This window comes from Coregonus lavaretus, assembly GCF_964263955.1.
Source record: "Coregonus lavaretus genome assembly, chromosome: 31".
NCBI classification, from domain to species: domain Eukaryota; kingdom Metazoa; phylum Chordata; class Actinopteri; order Salmoniformes; family Salmonidae; genus Coregonus; species Coregonus lavaretus.
The window spans coordinates 28,954,275-28,973,009 of NC_140018.1; the positions used below are offsets into that span (position 1 = coordinate 28,954,275).

General features: G+C 41.2%; 1 protein-coding gene and 1 pseudogene across 2 annotated transcripts; both read right to left on the reverse strand.

Annotated features, from left to right (window-relative positions):
- Positions 1-195: 195 nt before the first annotated feature.
- Positions 196-7,768, reverse strand: slc35a1 (solute carrier family 35 member A1). Its single transcript, XM_084149322.1, has 8 exons — positions 7,599-7,768; positions 7,040-7,220; positions 6,679-6,838; positions 6,421-6,573; positions 1,577-1,643; positions 1,300-1,476; positions 1,016-1,150; positions 196-596 (listed from the first exon to the last, which is right to left on the reverse strand). Exons 1-8 carry the CDS (start codon positions 7,606-7,608, stop codon positions 469-471), a joined length of 1,011 nt encoding a protein of 336 aa, XP_084005448.1. The 5' UTR covers positions 7,609-7,768; the 3' UTR covers positions 196-468.
- Positions 7,769-9,680: 1,912 nt separating this feature from the next.
- Positions 9,681-15,144, reverse strand: LOC311107150 (cilia- and flagella-associated protein 206-like; annotated as a pseudogene). Its single transcript has 12 exons — positions 15,045-15,144; positions 14,848-14,938; positions 14,464-14,652; positions 13,753-13,905; positions 13,469-13,651; positions 13,221-13,340; positions 10,904-11,099; positions 10,711-10,832; positions 10,528-10,549; positions 10,262-10,445; positions 10,023-10,166; positions 9,681-9,881 (listed from the first exon to the last, which is right to left on the reverse strand). The product of its transcript is annotated as a cilia- and flagella-associated protein 206-like (transcript).
- Positions 15,145-18,735: the final 3,591 nt, after the last annotated feature.

The window sequence follows — 18,735 nt, forward strand, 5'->3', positions numbered from 1 at the left end:
ACAAAATGTGGAAAAAGGAAAGGGGTCTGAATACTTTCCAAATGGACTGTAAATGTCCAGGCTCTCCCAGGTGAGATTCTGTCAGCTGTGTATATACATTCAGTACTTTGTCAATTGTGGAGTACTTGACATTGACAGTGGTTCATGAAAACTATTGTCCAAGACTAACAGCAGTCACACAGTAAACAAAAAAAATAAGGAATAAAAACCCAATGGGATTTATTTTCTATGCATACATTCTGCCTCAGCGCCACACTCCCCACAGAATATTGAAGCATAAGTGTATTTGAAATACCTTCCCTTAATGCTCCAGCATCACTGATATAATGATTCATCTATATTATTTAAGTTCCTTGCCGACACTCTTATTATGGGACACAACAGTAGACTTCAGTGTGAAAGAGGGCCTATGGGCAGCTCCAACACAGAGGTCAGGAAAGACCATAAACATTTTTGTTCTTCCAGACTTCAAACAGTGATCAGTTTCTGCCTGGACTCAGTGTCTGCTCTTGGAAGCTTGGTGGTGTCTTGTTTCGGAAGTCCATAAAGGTATATGGAGACACACACCAGCATTGCTCCACAGGCAAAGGTAGCAGCTGCATGAAAAGTGAACATGGTTACTGAAAACCTGCCATGGACTATTGATAAATTCACTCAAAAATATGTTCAAATCAGTGTTTCCCCTATATTCATTTAGCAGCGGTTGCCCACAGGTGCTAAATTGTTGCGATCGCTGCTAAAAATGATGTAATTTAGTAATATATAAATATCTGCCGAGATGCACTTTAAATGGATAGTAGTTGGCTTAATGACTGGAAGTCTATGGGAACAGGTAGCATGTCATTGCGCTAGTAGCAATGTACCCACACGTTGCCACAACAGCTGAAAATAAATCTTAAGGGAAACACTGCTAAGCTATATTAGTACTCGCGTGTCAGAGACCACACAAAGCCTAGTGGCTGAACAGTAATTTATGATAGTCCATGCCCACAAAGATGTGAATGATTTGACTCACTTATCTGTAGCCCAAACAGAGTGACGGATGCCACAGTAGAGAGAACGATGGCGGCAGCAGCAGAGAAGCCTTTCATGATATTGTCTGTGTACTTCACCACCACTGATGTGTACAGACCACCCACACTGGCCAGAACTGGAAGAAGAAAATACCAAATGTAAATTCAATGTACAACACAAATTTACATTAGGAAAAGTTTAAAACAATGTACATTTCTCCAGGCATTGTAGAAAAGCAAGAAACTCAGGAATATGTTCATGTATCAATATTGAAATTTGACTCACAGACTACAACGCTCACCCAAGGCGTGTAACCGTAGAAGAAGCCTTTCTCTATGACCTGAGCACCCTCCGTCATGTAAACACCAGCGAGGGTGACCACGATGCCAGACAGGTACATCTGGATGTTCCTCACCCATAAGGATGTGTCTGAGCTCTTTAGGACCTTCTCAAAGTACACACCTGTTCAAACACAAAGGGACACCATTAGATAAAAACCTGCCATTATCATCATCAATTATGTTATAGAATATTAAAAGGTATAAAGAGATAGCAAGATTACCTGCAAACCCAGAGCACAACACAGCGACAGCAATGGCCATAAACCCCAAAAAAGGGTTCTGCTCCACCTAAAAAGATTAGAACATGTCGAATACTCCTTACATACCAAGACATTTAGCCCCCAACTTTACCATGCCGGCAACCTTTTGCCGCCTTTTCTTTATATCTGAAAGGTATTGCCAGTAACAAAGGAAAGCCAGTGCTTTTAATTCCACCAACCGACCTAGTCATGATTGCAGTAAAGTTCTATCTACGGCTTAGTATGAAACGTAGCCGTAATGCCAAAGCAGCATTGGGACGAACGACCATAGAATTAAGAATTATAATACTAGAATGGACATGAACCTTCTTATGATGGGATAAAGGTCAGTCATTTTGGTCAGGGAGTTGGTCAACCATGGTTTGCCAGTGCTGTGATAAGAGTGTAAAATAATGAATTTGAAGAATTTCTGCACAGTATGTTTGTTAACTAGCTAGCCAGCCAGTTTTAGAGGAACTGGCAAATTAACTACAAATATGCCAATAGTCCATTCAAACAACGCAGTCAATTCACAGGCTGGAATCAGTTGATGATAGGACTTGGAAATGCAACAAGTACTGATATTGTATCATAATAACACTCACAGCTTTCCAATAAAACAAATAGAGACATTTATTTGCTAGGCAGCACCCATTACTAGGCTGTAACCTTGGCTGTTACATTTGTCATTTAGCAGCCCCCTGTGGGAAACAAATCCACAACCTTGGCGTTGCAAACGCCATGCTCTACCAACTGAGCTACATCCCTGCCGGCCATTCCCTCACCTACCCTGGACGACGCTGGGCCAATTGTGCGCCGCCGTATGGGTCTCTCGGTCGCGGCCGGCTACGACAGAGCCTGGATTCGAACCAGGATCTCTAGTGGCACAGCTAGCACTGGGATGCAGTGCCTTAGACCACTGCGCCACTCGGGAGTTTCACATAGTGCATGCTTAGTGGTGGGCTGTTTTCTTAACCACAACTGGATGAATCCATAAAGATTTACTGTGGGGTTGAATATGAAAATACTGAAATAAAGTAGGCTAATGCAAAAAGTCATGTATCAAATTGTTGCTTACTGAAACTCCCAGTCATCCAATTGTTATCATACATTTGAAGCAATAGCCTACTCACGTCTGGTCAACTAGATCAGTGCTTCCCAAACTGTGGGGCATGCGAGGTGTCGGCTTTAAACATACTCTTGAAAGTTGTAATAATAGAATGCACAAGGTGCAATTTTGAAATGGGCAGTGCATCATCATGTTAGTCATTGCATGCCTTAGAGAGCTATTTATAACTTGTCATAAATGTCCGGATCAACTAGCCTATGTCAGTTGACGTTTTTTTATTTAGGTTTTTCAGTCCATAGATATTGTTGTACATTTTTTGTCACTCCAATATCACATGAATACACATTAGACAATGTATAGAATTGTAATTTAAAAAATAGTTTTAAAACTGCAAAATTCTCTTTGCACCCCATGACAAAATGTGTAGAATTGCAGGAAATAAGCTTTAAACCTGCAAAATTCTCTTCCCGAGTGAAAAAGTTTGGAACCACTGAACTACATCATTTCAGCACTGTTTTGATTGGGACAGTGCCATCGCACTGCTTTGAGAAGTGTGGGGACCAATGACTTATACAAACCGCTATGTCTTTGCTAATAAGAGCCTTTGAAGCCACCGGGCCGCAATTATCATACTCTTCCTATCGGGGCTTTGATTAATGGAAGTGAATCAGGGAAAAAACAATATCCCCAAATTAAATGAGCCAACTTGTCAACAATGCCACGAGGTGTCACAAATAGATGCAGCCAGCACCAATTCAAGGGATGTGGAAAGACATTTCATATGTAAGTATAACAATTGTTAGTGTAGAACATTTTCTTTTTGGTCTATTTTGGGAGAGACTGCCCCTGACAGCTTTTGTAACTATAGAAACGCATGTAAGCAAACGTCCATGAATGCTTGCTAGTTTACAAAACGATAACCCATTGTTGATGTTATTAAGCATGGAAGGAGTGGTGATACATGCGTAGAATTTTAACTGCTGTTCTTATGGATTTTCTAATAGTCCTTTCACAAATATTGTGCATTGACAATGAATGTAGTTAACGTTAGCAGCTGGCCTAGTATTACATGATGTATACAAAAAGGCCACCAGTGAACCCGGTGTTTTTTACAGTCTGAGTGAACCAGTTCTTAGGTTTATTGTCCTCGACTATTGCAATTTCTTTTTACTGGCTTCACATTGATCTTAAATTGGTCAGCAATATTGAAAACATTATGGGATAATGCATTAACTTCTCCAGCTTTGCATTATAGTAATCAACATTGTGTAAGGAATAATCAACAACAAGCGGCTATGCATTCTATGGAAAATAATGAACGATGTGGAAGGTGTGTTCCACGACACCTTTTCAGAGAATGCATAGAGCCACGAGTTGATTATCCCTTTTATACCATGGCTATAAATGTGTTCATTTGCCTCTAGAAATGTGTTCAACATCCACTGAAGTAGCTAGCAAGTTTACTAGATAGCGACAGTAGTTGCCTTGGTAACCAAACAAAACAGACTTGCTAGTGCAGATAACAAACCCTTAAGAGACGCCATGGAAACATATTTAACAGGGATGAAAAGAAAGGCGGAGAGAGACGGAGATAATGAGACAAACGTAAGTCTCCCGAAAGCTAAGACGAGGAAATATGACGAAGCGTATGTCGCGCTTGGCTTAACTGTGACTACGGTGGGAGAAGAGGAAAGACCGGTATGTTTACTGTGTCTAAAAATGTTGGCAGCGGACAGCATGAAGCCAAATAAATTAAGGCGTCACTTAAATACATTACACCCCAATCACGCTGATAAGCCGCTTGAGTTTTTTCAGCGAAAACGTGCCGAATATTGCCAACCATCTTCCCGCTTTGTGAATGCTACTTCAGTAAACCAGCGAGCACTGTTAGCATCATATAAGGTGGCGTACCAAATTGCTCAGTGCCAAAAAAAAAACAATCCATAGCAGAGGAGCTGATACTGCCTTCAGCATTAGACAAGGTCTCTGTCATGCTGGATGACGCAAGTGCTGCAAAAATAAAAACTATCCCTCTGTCCAATGACACTGTCGCCAGACGTATAAATGACATTGCTAACGATCTTAAAGAACAGCTGGTAGATAAACTCAAAGACAAACGTGCCTTTTGCCATTAATGCTGACTTCCTCATTTTGCTAAAAAAAAAAAAATCAGCACAAATGGTTTTATTCATTTTTGTTTTATAGGTCAGTGTTTCATATATTGGGCTCCTGAGTTCATGTTGCTGATCAATTTGAATTTATTATTATTTATTGATTATATTTTATTTTTCAGTATCAAATGGTCAAAAAATTTTTACAGTTTAAATAAGGCAAATTTCAGGCAAATTGATGCACTTTAAGTCTTTTCTGTTACAGACTAAAAAACAATGTTAATAAAGTTATTCTTTGTTGTAAGTTGATCTATATTTCTTTATTTTATTTTATTTAATGTTAATAAGGATACAATGTTATGCAGAGGTGTACTTAGAACAATTTCATAGACAAATGATACTATTTCCAGTTGCGGCGGAGAGTTGGGGGGCGCAAAATGTTTACTTCTTCCTAGACCTATCAGCGCAACAGAAAATAATTGAGAAGCACTGAGCTAACCAAACCCTCAGTCCTAGAGTGCTATTATGAAAATCAAATTCAACAATGCCAATAATGTTTTCAATTTGACTTTTGCTTTCAAAAGCAACTCAAACATAGAACATGTCATTGAATTCTGCCATGCAAATATACTGTGCATTATAGGGAAATAATACATGCTCTAGAATGCCCTTCAAGACAATCAGAAACGATTATTCAACAACACCATGGTATAATGCTTTTTAGTGTAGAGAGCTACAGGTTTTGGAAGATATACTTATTTTTTCTCTTTCATTACAGACACTAATACATACTATTATGTATTGTAAAAAAAAAAAAAAGTATGAACTGAACAGAAGCCAATCATTTTTATTTTTTAAATATACAAATATTTTGGATTTTAAAAATAGTTCTTATGTAGCAGTCCCCACTACAACAACAAAAAATACTTAAAGCATGTATTTTTGTCCTTGAAACATTACATTGAAATACTGTAAATTTCCATTAATTCCTATGAGGCTGTTCCTTATGAGGAGTATCATAATGGCGAACGGTGACTTCAGAAGAGCCCCCCCTTACAGTCATCTAGTGCAGGGTTTCCCAAACTCAGTCCTGGGCCGCCCCAGTTTATTTTAGTAAATACTTTAACTCTTATTTTTCTTAAAACTGCATTGTTGGTTAAGGGCTTGTAAGGTCTACACCTGTCGGAGCATGTGACAAATAAAATGTGATACGGGGAATGTGTCTTGTCTGTTTAATGAACAAAATATTTATTTCATTTGCATGGGGCAGCCATGTAGCCTATAGGCTGCAGAAACCAGTAACATAATTCAACTGAAAATATACTATTCTATTCATGCCATTGGATGTATTTAAAAGGTTTATGCTGGCAAGAATGTGGTAAAAATGTGCCTTTTTTTTTTTTTTTTTTTTTACAGGCAACATACCATAAATCCTATGTGAAAAGTGTATAAGATCCATATCAAATAGACATGGCAGAGAATTCCAAACGTCAAACTTTGATCGTAAACAAGCCATTAGAACATCAGCAACAAACCAGTATACCCATTGGCCATGTCTCCCTTATAAAATAGGTATTCTGACCTCAATGGGACTTCCTGGATAAATAAAGGTTAAATAAAAAGCCAAACAGAAACACTAAGGGTACCTGGACTTTAGTGGCCTCTGCCGGTTTCCACTGGACCAGTGCGACGCCCCCACACAGCATAAAGACTGAGAACCACTGCAGCCTGCTGAGAGAGCGGTTCAGCATGAGGACCATGCACAGGGCTGTGCACGGGATCTTCAACTGATAGGTCACCTAGGTAGGGATATACAGTGAGAATATGAGCCAGAAAGGAAATATAGACATATCAATTCTTAATGTGGTGTTTTCTGCAGAAATCGTGACATTTCTAGTTTATACCTGATACACAGCTGCATCAAGATTGCTCAAGGCAACGAAGGCCATGTTATTCTGAACTGCATAGACCACAGAGGGAACACACAGTTTCAGCAGCTCTTTTGGACTCCAAAATACATGTTCAACTATGGATGCTTTTAACCTGCCAAAGCTGCCAGTTTCTCTGCAAGGTGAAAATGAAGACAAAAATGTGTAAAATCTGAGCTACTGGGGCATTCATTCAACAAAATACTAAACACAAGGGTGTTCTACAGTTTTTCTTCAAGGCAGAGACCACATGTAAAGAGCAAGTGATAGCTATCCAAGTGCATTTGGAACATTATTTGGATGGTCATGAAAACAGTAGTACATTGGATATACTTACTTGGTCAACATCCCAAGGCTCAATAACAATTTAATAACCTCTGTGATGCATACTGCTGTTGTAGAGAAGTACATAGCTGTTGATGATATTGTCCTTGTGTATCGTAATACCACGGTGTAAGTTGCTGCCACCAGTGTCATCACTGACAGACAGTACATCTTGAACATCACACTCACTGGCTCTGTTGAGAGAGGACAATTAATATTGACAGCATGAAGTGTGACGTTGACAGCAAGTAAGGCAAGGAACTGAAAATCACAGTGTGGACGGCCACCTATTGACGAGATTCTCATTCGTTACAAGAACACGCTATATAGCCGGGGCCGCTAAGTTAAGACAGTTGTATCTGGACTCAGCAGCTGGCTAACAAGCTAACTAACTAACTACGTAGCATTGCGCTTCAGTTCAGAGAAGCTGTCTTTTTTTCGCTAGATAGCTAAATACCAAAGACAATTTGTTTAACTTTAGTGCGTTGCGCTATCTTGCTGCGTTAAATAGTTCCGAAACAGAAATTAGTAAATAACATTGCAAATAAGCATAGCTAGCAGATTTCACTTACCGTTAGTCATGGTTAACTTGATTGTTATGATCCGTTGTTAGACAAATGCTTGGGTATTTAACGTGATCACCTAGCGAGGTGTCTAGCGACAAGTCTGACTGAACTTTCCAAGTATGATTATCAGGTATGAAATCCTAAATAAGGTAGTCGTCTTCTTCTTCTTCTTTGGTATCATGGCGTTCGCACATTTTTTTGTGCATGCCGCCACCTACTGTGCGGGAGAGTGCTCACGTTACATTTTGTGATACAAAAATAAAAAGGGAAGGGGATAGGAAAAAATTGCACCACTACACCTATTTCCCACTATTTCATAAAGACGGGGCTCTTTCGTTCAACATATCTTGTAACTCTTCTGAAGTAAAACCTTGTACACCCAAGTATTTATCTGCAGCTGCCACCACATCTGTTTTCTGTTATTTACGTTCCATTTCTGCATTACAGTTGATAATCATGGCAATGAATGCTAAGAAGCCAACCTTACTGAAGCACAAATTCGTATCACTCTGTATTGGCCTAGGCCTACTACTCACCCTTGACCCTTGACCCATCATCCTCTACTCTCCACTGCCTCAGCATATATGACACCTTCTGTTCTTCTCTGACCCTGGCAATCTCAACCTGTCTCTCTCGCACAGGGCACTTCTGATCCTCAGCAACATGGGCACCCCCGGAATTAACACAATTTTTTACACCTATACTACACATTCCTTTGTTCCATGCCCTCCTGCAGACTTCTCACATCTCGGAATCTCCCTCCTACACACTGCTGCAACATGACCATAAGCTTGGCACCTAAAACAGCTTAGTGGGTTCAGCACAAAAGCTCTAATGGGATCACTGACATATCCTAACATGACTTTGTCAGGTAAAGACTGCTTCAGAACTCAAACGGACCGACAGTGGCTTCTCAGTTTCACTACGCGCACCACCGGGTCTGCGTAGCACCAAACGGCGGGCGTCACAGACACAGGGAATCTTCCATTTCAGTTGCTCCACTTCAACACTTAACACCACCCCAGTAATCACTCTTTTCCAGGGCACCCTGCTCCGGAGAGCAAAGCAAGTCAGATATCTTGCCCCGAGGCATGTGACACGAAGTGCCCGCTCTCTCAGGGGGGAAGAAACACAGAAAATCGTCACACTTCGAGCTACCTTCCCCAATTTAACAGTACCCAATTTATTTTCTACCCAGCCTGTGACTACATATGGGTCAGCTAAAAGGCATGGTTCCACTTTCTCCAAAAAAAATGTAACTCCCACTGACCCAGAATCATCCTTTGGAAGACCATCAAGGCGAGGCTCGGACTCGCATGTAATTCATCCTCACTCTTGTCAGGTTAAATTTCAGAGCCATCAAATCAAATCAGACAGCAGAGTATGGTTTGTTGTGCTTAGGCCCCATTCTTCTTCAACACACATCTACCCTCTGCATTCGGCTCTTCTCCTTGTTCCTCACTGTCCATATCCACATCTCTCCGTTCACCACGGTCATGCCGCACCTTCATCCGCTGGATTGTTTGCAGAACACACACTGATGGCATTTTTCCAATACCCAACTTCTGTTCCTTTGCCCAATTTACTAGTCTGGCTATCTCTGGCCTCTCCATGCTCACAAAACGTGCCACAGTCATCAGCCAAGTCTCCTCCTCGTCATCAATCTCGAAGGCCCTGAATAAGGTCGGAACTAACCAGTCTTCAAACCATTGTCATCTGTCTGCCTGGTTCTAGTCTTGTGCTAGCTAGCTAGTGACAGCTCTGCAAAATGTTCCCAGGATGGCAAGGTATGTTGGGTGCACTTGCTTTCAAGTTGGAGTAAGACGGGCCACCGGCGGGTGGAGGTCATGCCCTGCGAACTTTACATCCCATCATAGGCTGTGTCATGTGCATGTGCCTACTCCTACAGTCGGTTGGTGGAAAGTTTTGGCAGACACTGTTTTGACCAAGTGTAACCCTCTTTGTTATCCTCAGTGCAAACAATATGACATGATGTGTGTGTCTTACTGACAACAGTTTTCGGTGGGCAGTAAGCACCCAGCCCAATGAGCTGCAATTTCTTTAAAAAAAACAAAGACGACATAACAGTTATTCATCTACTGATCTGGTCAAGTTTGTTCTCATCATATGTGTAGTGTTGGTTTTCCCTCCTTGAAGACCAGCCAGGAACACATTCCTCTTGCTCTGGCATGCACCATCTTTGGGGAGGTAGGTTTGGGTGACATTCTTCCTCCTCAAGTGAATTAGATTAGTCTGCATTGAGGGGGTCACTTTACTACGAAGATTGGCCTGAAAAAAAGGCAGGACATAAGAGACTGTTCAAATGTTTACCTTCTTGAATAAAAAAGAGCCAAGCAAGAAGACCATGGTAACCCTACCACTGATAGAATATAACAGTACACTCAATAATGAGTCAATGAAATCACTGACCAATTTGATTGCTTTTCTCCTCAGCTCCCACTCACTCCACTCGTATGAGTTCACAATGTTAGTTTCCAACAAATGAGTGTCCATCTGAGTGCTGCTGTCACACTTCATGATGGGTTTTACCAACTGTCTCTCCCCTGACCGGATCTGCAGAGACAGAATTTCAGTGCACCGTTGGTAAGAATATCTCTGCAAGTTCTGAAGATACAACTTAAGAATTATGATATTGTAAGTGAACATACCTCAGAGTGTGGAGTGACACAGGCAAACTGTTGGAGGAGCTGGATAAGCTCAGGGGACCACTTTGCTTTCTCTGCCACACGGGCAATGTACTCATCTGGTTGGATCCCAATCTTAAAGCTGCCTTCTTGGAGATGAAAACATAGTATTTCTCACTATGTTTCAGGACTGCTATGCTTGGGTTGCCTGAAAAAACATAGTCACTTCTTGTGAATATTTTAAATATTGTAACAATATATACAAATGCCACCTCCAAAAATCTACACACCTGGCAGTAAAAGCCCATCCTTCTTCACGAGTGTATGACAGTGGAGGCTGCTGAGGGGAGGACGGCTCATAATAATGGCTGGAATGCAGTCAATGGAATGGTATCAAACACATTTCATGTGGTTGATACCATTCCATTGACTCCATTCCAGCCATTATTATGAGCCGTCCTCCCCTCAGCAGCCTCCACTGGTGTATAACCACAAATTCCCTTGTATTGCAGTGGTAATTTGTCAAAGTTGGATGTTGTCTCAGGCAAGAGCTACTTTTGTGTTTTGATCTCAAAGGGGTCAATATGGTTTTGAGCTTATGATAGAGATGTAAGAAACGCAGACCTATACTGTTGGTGAATGTGAGGGTGTTAACACAGTACTTACCTGAAGACTCCTTCATTCTCTGCTCGTCGGTCTTGATCACCGACACCAGTATGTCCTCCAACTGACCATCAGGGAAGAGCTGGGACTAAGCAGCCAGGAAGGGCTGCAGGTTCACCATCATGTTACTGAGGATGCTCAACAGCACCATCTCATCCTGAAGACCTGACCAATACTTTGCTAGAGCTGTGAAATGGGGCTGGAAGAGGACATATAGTTTGAGAGTTGAGGCCTAGACATTAATGGCCGGTTTCCCAGACATACTGTAGGTTAAGCCCTGGACTAAAAAGCACTTTCAATGGAGATTCCTGTGCTTTTTAGTGTAGAACTAGGTTTAATCTGTGTCTGGGAAACTACCATGTAATGGGAATATTTAAGATTACTAAAGTTCATATTTTTATTAAGCGTGATCAAATGTATATTTGATCACTATTTGGAGTTTCTGTAATACGCATGCTTTCCATTGTTCTGTTTGCGACATTTTAGGTGTGGGTTGATGGTTACTAGACCTGATGCTGAATGTTATGGATTGTTCTCATATCTGTTGATAGTGATTGACGCCAGACTGGAGGACCAAGTGCATGGACTGAGGACACACTGATTATTCACTGTTGTATTAGTATATAAATGGGCCTGTCTCCAAGAGGCCAGTTAGACATTTTCTATGCTAGATGTCTCCCTGTTGCAACTTGTATTAAACCAAATGGATTTAAGATTGACTTTATCTTCGACTTCTCTTTTATTCACTTGGAAATTCCTATTACACTCCCGGTAACTCAAATATAACCGAATATACAGTACCAGTCAAAAGTTTGGACACACCTACTCATTCAAGGGTTTTTCTTTATTTTTACTATTTTCAACATTGTAGAATAATAGTGAAGACATCAAAACTATGAAATAACACATATGGAATCATGTAGTAACCAAAATAGTGTTAAACAAATCAAAATACATTTTATATTTGAGATTCTTCAAATAGCCACCCTTTGCCTTAACGACAGCTTTGCACACTCTTGGCATTCTCTCAACCAGCTTCACCTGGAATGCTTTTCCAACAGTCTTGAAGGAGTTCCCACATATGCTGAGCACTTGTTGGCTGCTTTTCCTTCCCTCTGCCGTCCAACTCATCCCAAACCATCTCAATTGGGTTGAGGTCGGGGGATTGTGGATGCCAGGTCATCTGATGCAGCACTCCATCACTCTCCTTCTTGGTAAAATAGCCCTTACACAGCCTGGAGGTGTGTTGGGTCATTGTCCTGTTGAAAAACAAATGATAGTCCCACTAAGCCCAAACCAGATGGGATGGCGTATCGCTGCAGAATGCTGTGGTGGCCATGCTGGTTAATTGTCACTGACAGTGTCACCAGCAGAGCACCCCCACACCATAACACCTCCTCCTCCATGCTTTACGGTGGGAACTACACATGCGAAGATCATCCGTTCACCCACACCGCGTCTCACAAAGCCACGGCGGTTGGAACCAAAAATCTCAAATTTGGACTCATCAGACCAAAGGACAGATTTCCACCGGTCTAATGTCCATTGCTCGTGTTTCTTGGCCCAAGCAGGTCTATTCCTCTTATTGGTGTCCTTTAGTAGTGGTTTCTTTGCAGCAATTCGACCATGAAGGCCTGATTCACACGGTCCCCTCTGAACAGTTGATGTTGAGATGTGTCTGTGACTTGAACTCTGTGAAGCATTTATTTTGGCTGCAATTTCTGAGGCTGGTAACTCTAATGAACTTATCCTCTGCAGCAGAGGTAACTCTGGGTCTTCCATGCCTGTGGCGGTCCTCATGACAGCCAGTTTCATCATAGCACTTGATGGTTTTTGCGACTGCACTTGAAGAAACGTTCAAAGTTCTTGAAATGTTCCGTATTGACTGACCTTCATGTCTTAAAGTAATGATGGACTGTCGTTTCTCTTTGCTTATTTGAGCTGTTCTTGCCATAATATGGACTAGGTATTTTACCAAATAGATCCATCTTCTGTATACCACCCCCCCCCCTCCCCTCCCCTCCCCTCCCCTCCTACCTTGTCACAACACAACTGATTGGCTCAAACGCATTAAGAAGGAAAGAAATTCCACAAATTAACTTTTAACAAGGCACACCTGTTAATTGAAATGCATTCCAGGTGACTACCTCATGAAGCTGGTTGAGATAATGCCAAGAGTGTGCAAAGCTGTCATCAAGGCAAAGGGTGGCTATTTGAAGAATCTCAAATATAAAATATATTTTGATTTGTTTAACACTTTTTTGGTTACTACATGATGTCCAAACTTTTGACTGGTACTGTATATGTGCAAGATACTTACAAAACCCGGTGCAGTGGGTACTGCAGTCTTCGAATGAACGGTGATCCTCAAAAGCTTCTTCCGTGTCGCTAGTTCAGTCTGTAGGGATTCAACTTGCTTTGCACATAGAATGACATCTGCCTGGTGAAGAACTGAAGCAGAAGTATGGGTAAACTGTCTTTATGAAACAGAATACTCTTGAAGAAACACTCATGGGACAATTTAATGAAATGACTTGACCTCATGAAGCCCATCCCCTTGCAACTCACCAAAATAACTTTGAGGAAGGCTTCATGTTGTCGTATGTTATAGAGCCTGTTAAAGCAGTCTCTGGTCTCAGCCTCCAGGTCCAGGAGCCTCTCCAGCAGGGTTGTGTACTGCCACACCAAACTCCAGTTCCTAATCAATGTCTTTACTAGTGGATGGAATGGCTTCATTCAGAATTGCTGGCACTATATAGGAAATTGACAATTAATAGTATGGAGCTCTGTAGTTCAGTTAACAAGAATATCCATTCACTATCAGAAAACAAATTTGATGTTTGGGAACTCACAGTCATCGATGACCTCTCCTCCTTTCCTGCTGTCTTTGTTGAAGAGGCCAGTCACAATCATGCTGAGCTTGTTGATCTGTTGCTCCTTGACCTTCTTTAGGAGGGACATGAAGGTCCCCAGCTCTGACTGGGGAAAGATGCTTTGTAAGGCATCTGCAAAACACACACAGTAATTCAGATATGAGCAAAACAGGAACAAAATGATAAATGGTGGAAAATGGGATGATTCCCACATTGTAAACACCATCACTTTCATGGCCAGTGTAATTACAACTTACCATTTTGCCCTTTACCTTCTTTGTGAATAGGGATACCTTAATTTAAACAATAGCAAAACGTACTTCCCGCCTCTGTTTCAGTAAAAAGCTGAGGGATGGGGATGGAGAAATGTAACCACTCAAATTCATAGACAGAGCTATGGGTGCAAGGACTGACCATCCATGATATCAACATTATAGTTTTAATCATGTTTTTAGGCTATATAGTGTTTGTTTCAATTTACTTTGTTTACAAACACTAAAGTAAAACAAGCTTATATTTTGGTTTCTGATTGGGTATGACAAGTTAACTATGCTCATAGGGCATTGATTTTCTTCAAGAATCAATGGGTAAATATAATTCATTTATAAGTCCCAAAAATTGATGTAGCAACTAAGGATTGCCCCTTTAATTAGTGGTACAAAATGAGAATAAAATAGTCCTTATGGGTACCTGTAGCCTCTCGCAATGTAGTGATGTCTGTGGGGGAAACCAGACCTGAGCGCAGCAGAACATTACTGACGATCTTATGGTAAAGGCCCTCCAGATCCTCACGTGTTTTCACTCGGCTGTCGGGGATTTCTCGACTCACTGGGCCTAGCCTTGACTGAAGTACCCGCTGGTGATCCTCAAGGAACTCACCTGGGACACAAAACACGACCTTTGAGGATAAACTGATGAATGGGTACAAGACCAGCATGCCATGTCTTTAGAAGGTACTTGACAATGGCCTTATGTCTCAACACAGTTAGGGTTTAGTTAGTAGACCATATGAGTCATACATTATTAGATACATTGGTTCATGCATCCTTTGAGCATTTTAAAGCCCCCACTTACGTCGAGATGTGTAATTCATGTCAAAGTAAGCTTGCATCTTGATTGTGTCAAGGGCAGGGCTCCCCTGATCCATGAGCTTGTCCACAGACAACTGCAAAGGAAAAACAACACTGATGAGCCCATTGCGCGAAGATCTCAAGCATGATACCAGCCAAACCTGGTTGTTATAATGAAATGGAGTGAGAATACAGACTTACTTCCACAAGTTCTAACATCTTGCTGGGTAAGAGTCCGATTAACATTGAATAGATTTTGTGGATCCAACACAACACTTTTACCGAATACTAGGAAAAACATTGATTTGACAAAGTAGCTAAACACTGTCACTGCTTGCCTTTTTCACACAAGGCTAGTAACTAGCTAGCCACGTTACTAATTACAGTGCATTCAGAAAGTATTCAGACCCTTTTACTTTTTCCACATTTTTTACGTTACAGCCTTATTCTAATATGGATTTTTTAAAAATGTTTCTTCCCCCTCATCAATCTACACACAATACCCCATAATGACAAATCAAAAACGTTTTTTAAATATTTTCTTTACTAGTTTATACAAATACAAAAACTGAAATATCACATTTACATAAGTATTCAGACCCTTTACTCAGTACTTTGTTGAAGCACCTTTGGCATCGATTACAGACTCGAGTCTCCTTGGGTATGACACTACAAGCTTGGCACACCACTGCTGCACCGGGTCCTCATGGTTCAATGCTGGTTGCCATGGTAATCAATGTAACACTGCAGGAGCCACAGGACGTAAAAGTTGCAAAATTGTAACAGTAGTAGCTAGCATAATGCATTGATGCACATATGACTGGTGAATGAGTCTTCTCACTAATTCCATGTCATTAAATGCACATTTAAAAAATGTACTTTGCAGAACATTGTCATGCAAGACGTAATGGCAACAGATACATTCTGATAAAATATTTATTATAAAAACAGACATGACATACACAACTTGGTCTAGATTAAGTTAGCAAGACTCGAGCATGAATGCACAATTCGAAAAGGAGAGACTGGGACTTCAACTTTACCTCTGACCACCGAGAACTAACATCAATGAGCTGACTATTCATCAGTCTCCATATTTCAGCCCTTGGATAAGGCCTTTCCATTTCACACAGGGATTGCTTACGGACTTCCACTTAGGACCTGAGATTAAGATCACATGGCAACCCCACTTCTTTAGAGTAGAAAAACACATGGCAGTTCTTAAAACACACTGACGAGCACATGCAAAAATGGTTCGTCAAAGACTGGTTAAGTAATACATGAAATCATACACTAAGTAGGTCTACTGTCAATAAAACATGGGGTTGATATTCAGGTTTATCAAAATGCTGCAAGGTCTTTAAACTAATAAGGCCAATTGCTTGTCCATAGTATCCATAGGAATAGTCTATTTTTAGGAAGAGTGAAAGGCAACCATCAAATGGTAAAGTCATAGCCTCAATGAATCAACATACAACGTTCTCATCAAGTTCAGGTATTTGCTGTCAAAACACTTTTCCAAAAATACTTTTACAGTAGAAAAACATGCACTTACCAGAAAGATTGATCAAACGTTGAAAGATTGATCAATACTCAAGTCAGAAAATTCTATATATTGTGAACAAACATGCAAAGTCAAAAAAGAAAATAAATACAATGTGAAGAAACATGTACCCGAGTCAAGAATAGGTTACGTTAAGAATTGAATCAAGGGCCCCTTCACAAACAAAAATGTAGGTTTAAAGGATCAATGCACAATATAACAGTGTGTTTTCAGCACAATAATGGCCTCAAATTCAGGACTTACATTATAGGCCTTCAATTTGGGACATGCATCATTAAAATTAGGTTGTGGAGAATCAAGAGGGAAAACCCAAATGGAGAAGTAAAATGAAAACATTCAGTCTACCATTTAGGGGTGGTGGCAGTTTCAACATACTGTACATACTCAACATTTCACCTGCATTGATTTGGCTACAAATCTTGGAGGGGAAACTACAGTAACCTACCTTTCACCAAGTTAACGCTGAAAAGATAAACATGGACATTTTAGGTTTAAGTTATTTCAAGATAAAATGTAGAAAGCTAATAAAGGAGAGGCACACAGAGGAGAAATATGTTCAAACTGTTCTGAATCACCTAAAAATCAGTCATCTTTCTTTACATGTGGCCAGACCCTGATCAATGGATTCTAAGTAAATCTTTGGACATCCTCAGGACATCTTTGACAAAGGCATGATTTAAGGAATGCAAATGTCTTGAGTCAGGATTCATGCCACGAAGCAGAAATGGAAACATTCTGATCGGTCTGGCAACAGTAGAAACATTTTATAATCACACTCAAAGTAATAGAGCATTGGAAGCTTCAGTTCTGAAATGTCCTCTCGACCCAAAAAAAAGTAATGCATGATGTAGTAGAGCTATATTGCACTTGTGTGAAAACTTGTATCCATTCATTTCAGGAGCTTCCAGTCCAGAAGATGAGTCCAACTCAGAAGCACTTCCTGAAGACGATCTGGTGGCCATATTCCTCATGGCTGATCCAGGCAGAGGCAAAGGATGACAAGTTGGCCAACACTGCACCTCCGCTCCACACAGAGAAATCTCTGTCCTTAGGACTGGTCACACACTCCCTAAAGTCTGTAGGCACCATGGTTCTAATTTCACTCTGAAGCCGCTCAGGCAGTCCAGCCAGCAGGGTATTTCCACCTTCACAGAGAAAATGAAAGACATTTTAGGTTGTGTCCCAAATGGCTACTTTTGACCAGGAAGTAGTGCACTTCATAGGAATAGGGTGACATTTGGGACACAATCTTAGAGTAGACATGGGTGGATAAGTATTCAGCAACTAATAAACCAAAACTATGTACCTGATAGGACAATGTTCCCCAAAAAGCTCAGCCGGAGGTCAATGTCTGAACGGAGGATTGACTTGAAAATACTCTCATGCATCCCGTAATGGTCTCGTCCAATCAGCTCTGGCTTAAACAGTATCTCAGGAGCCCTGTGGATGGAAGACATCACTGATTAACAGATCATAGCTGACCCCTGGTGGCCATCCAATGGCTTACTTGGTAGTACCATAATCAAAAGTGAAACCTAAACAGCACCGTTTGCGGAGTTAAACACTTGCAGTTCTTAGTCTCAATTTCCTCAGTACATAGCAGCAGATCACTTAATCGTCACCACTCATTAGGGCGAGTGTTCTTTAAAGTGGGGATACAGGGGGTCGGTTAAAGGGTTACCTGAACCACTCTGTGCTGAGGCAGACGACCTGTCCATCAGGCATGGTGTGATACATCTCTCTGCTAGCCGACCGCCCACAGGTTAACTCAGATTCATAGTCCTGGGCGACCCTGCAGCATTTCTCCTTTATCTCTCTCACAATTTCCATCTCGGCAGAAGTGTGCATGCACACCCCCTGCTCCTGCAGAAGCTGGGACACAGGATAGCACAAAACAAAGAAAGTGAATATAATTAATTGTTTTATTGATCAAATGAGCATATTTGACAGAGTCCCTGTAAAAAAAAGTATCAAATACCATTTTAAGGTGCATTGTAACATCATGGCCAGCCAGGGTGAAGTGCTGCACTGCCTGAGGTAGACAGTATCCCTCAAACACTGGCACACTATGACACACTCCATCCCCAGAGTCAAACACTGGCACACTATGACTCACTCCATCCCCAGAGTCAAACACTGGCACACTATGACACACTCCATCCCCAGAGTCAAACACTGGCACACTATGACTCACTCCATCCCCAGAGTCAAACACTGGCACACTATGACTCACTCCATCCCCAGAGTCAAACACTGGCACACTATGACTCACTCCATCCCCAGAGTCAAACACTGGCACACTATGACTCACTCCATCCCCAGAGTCAA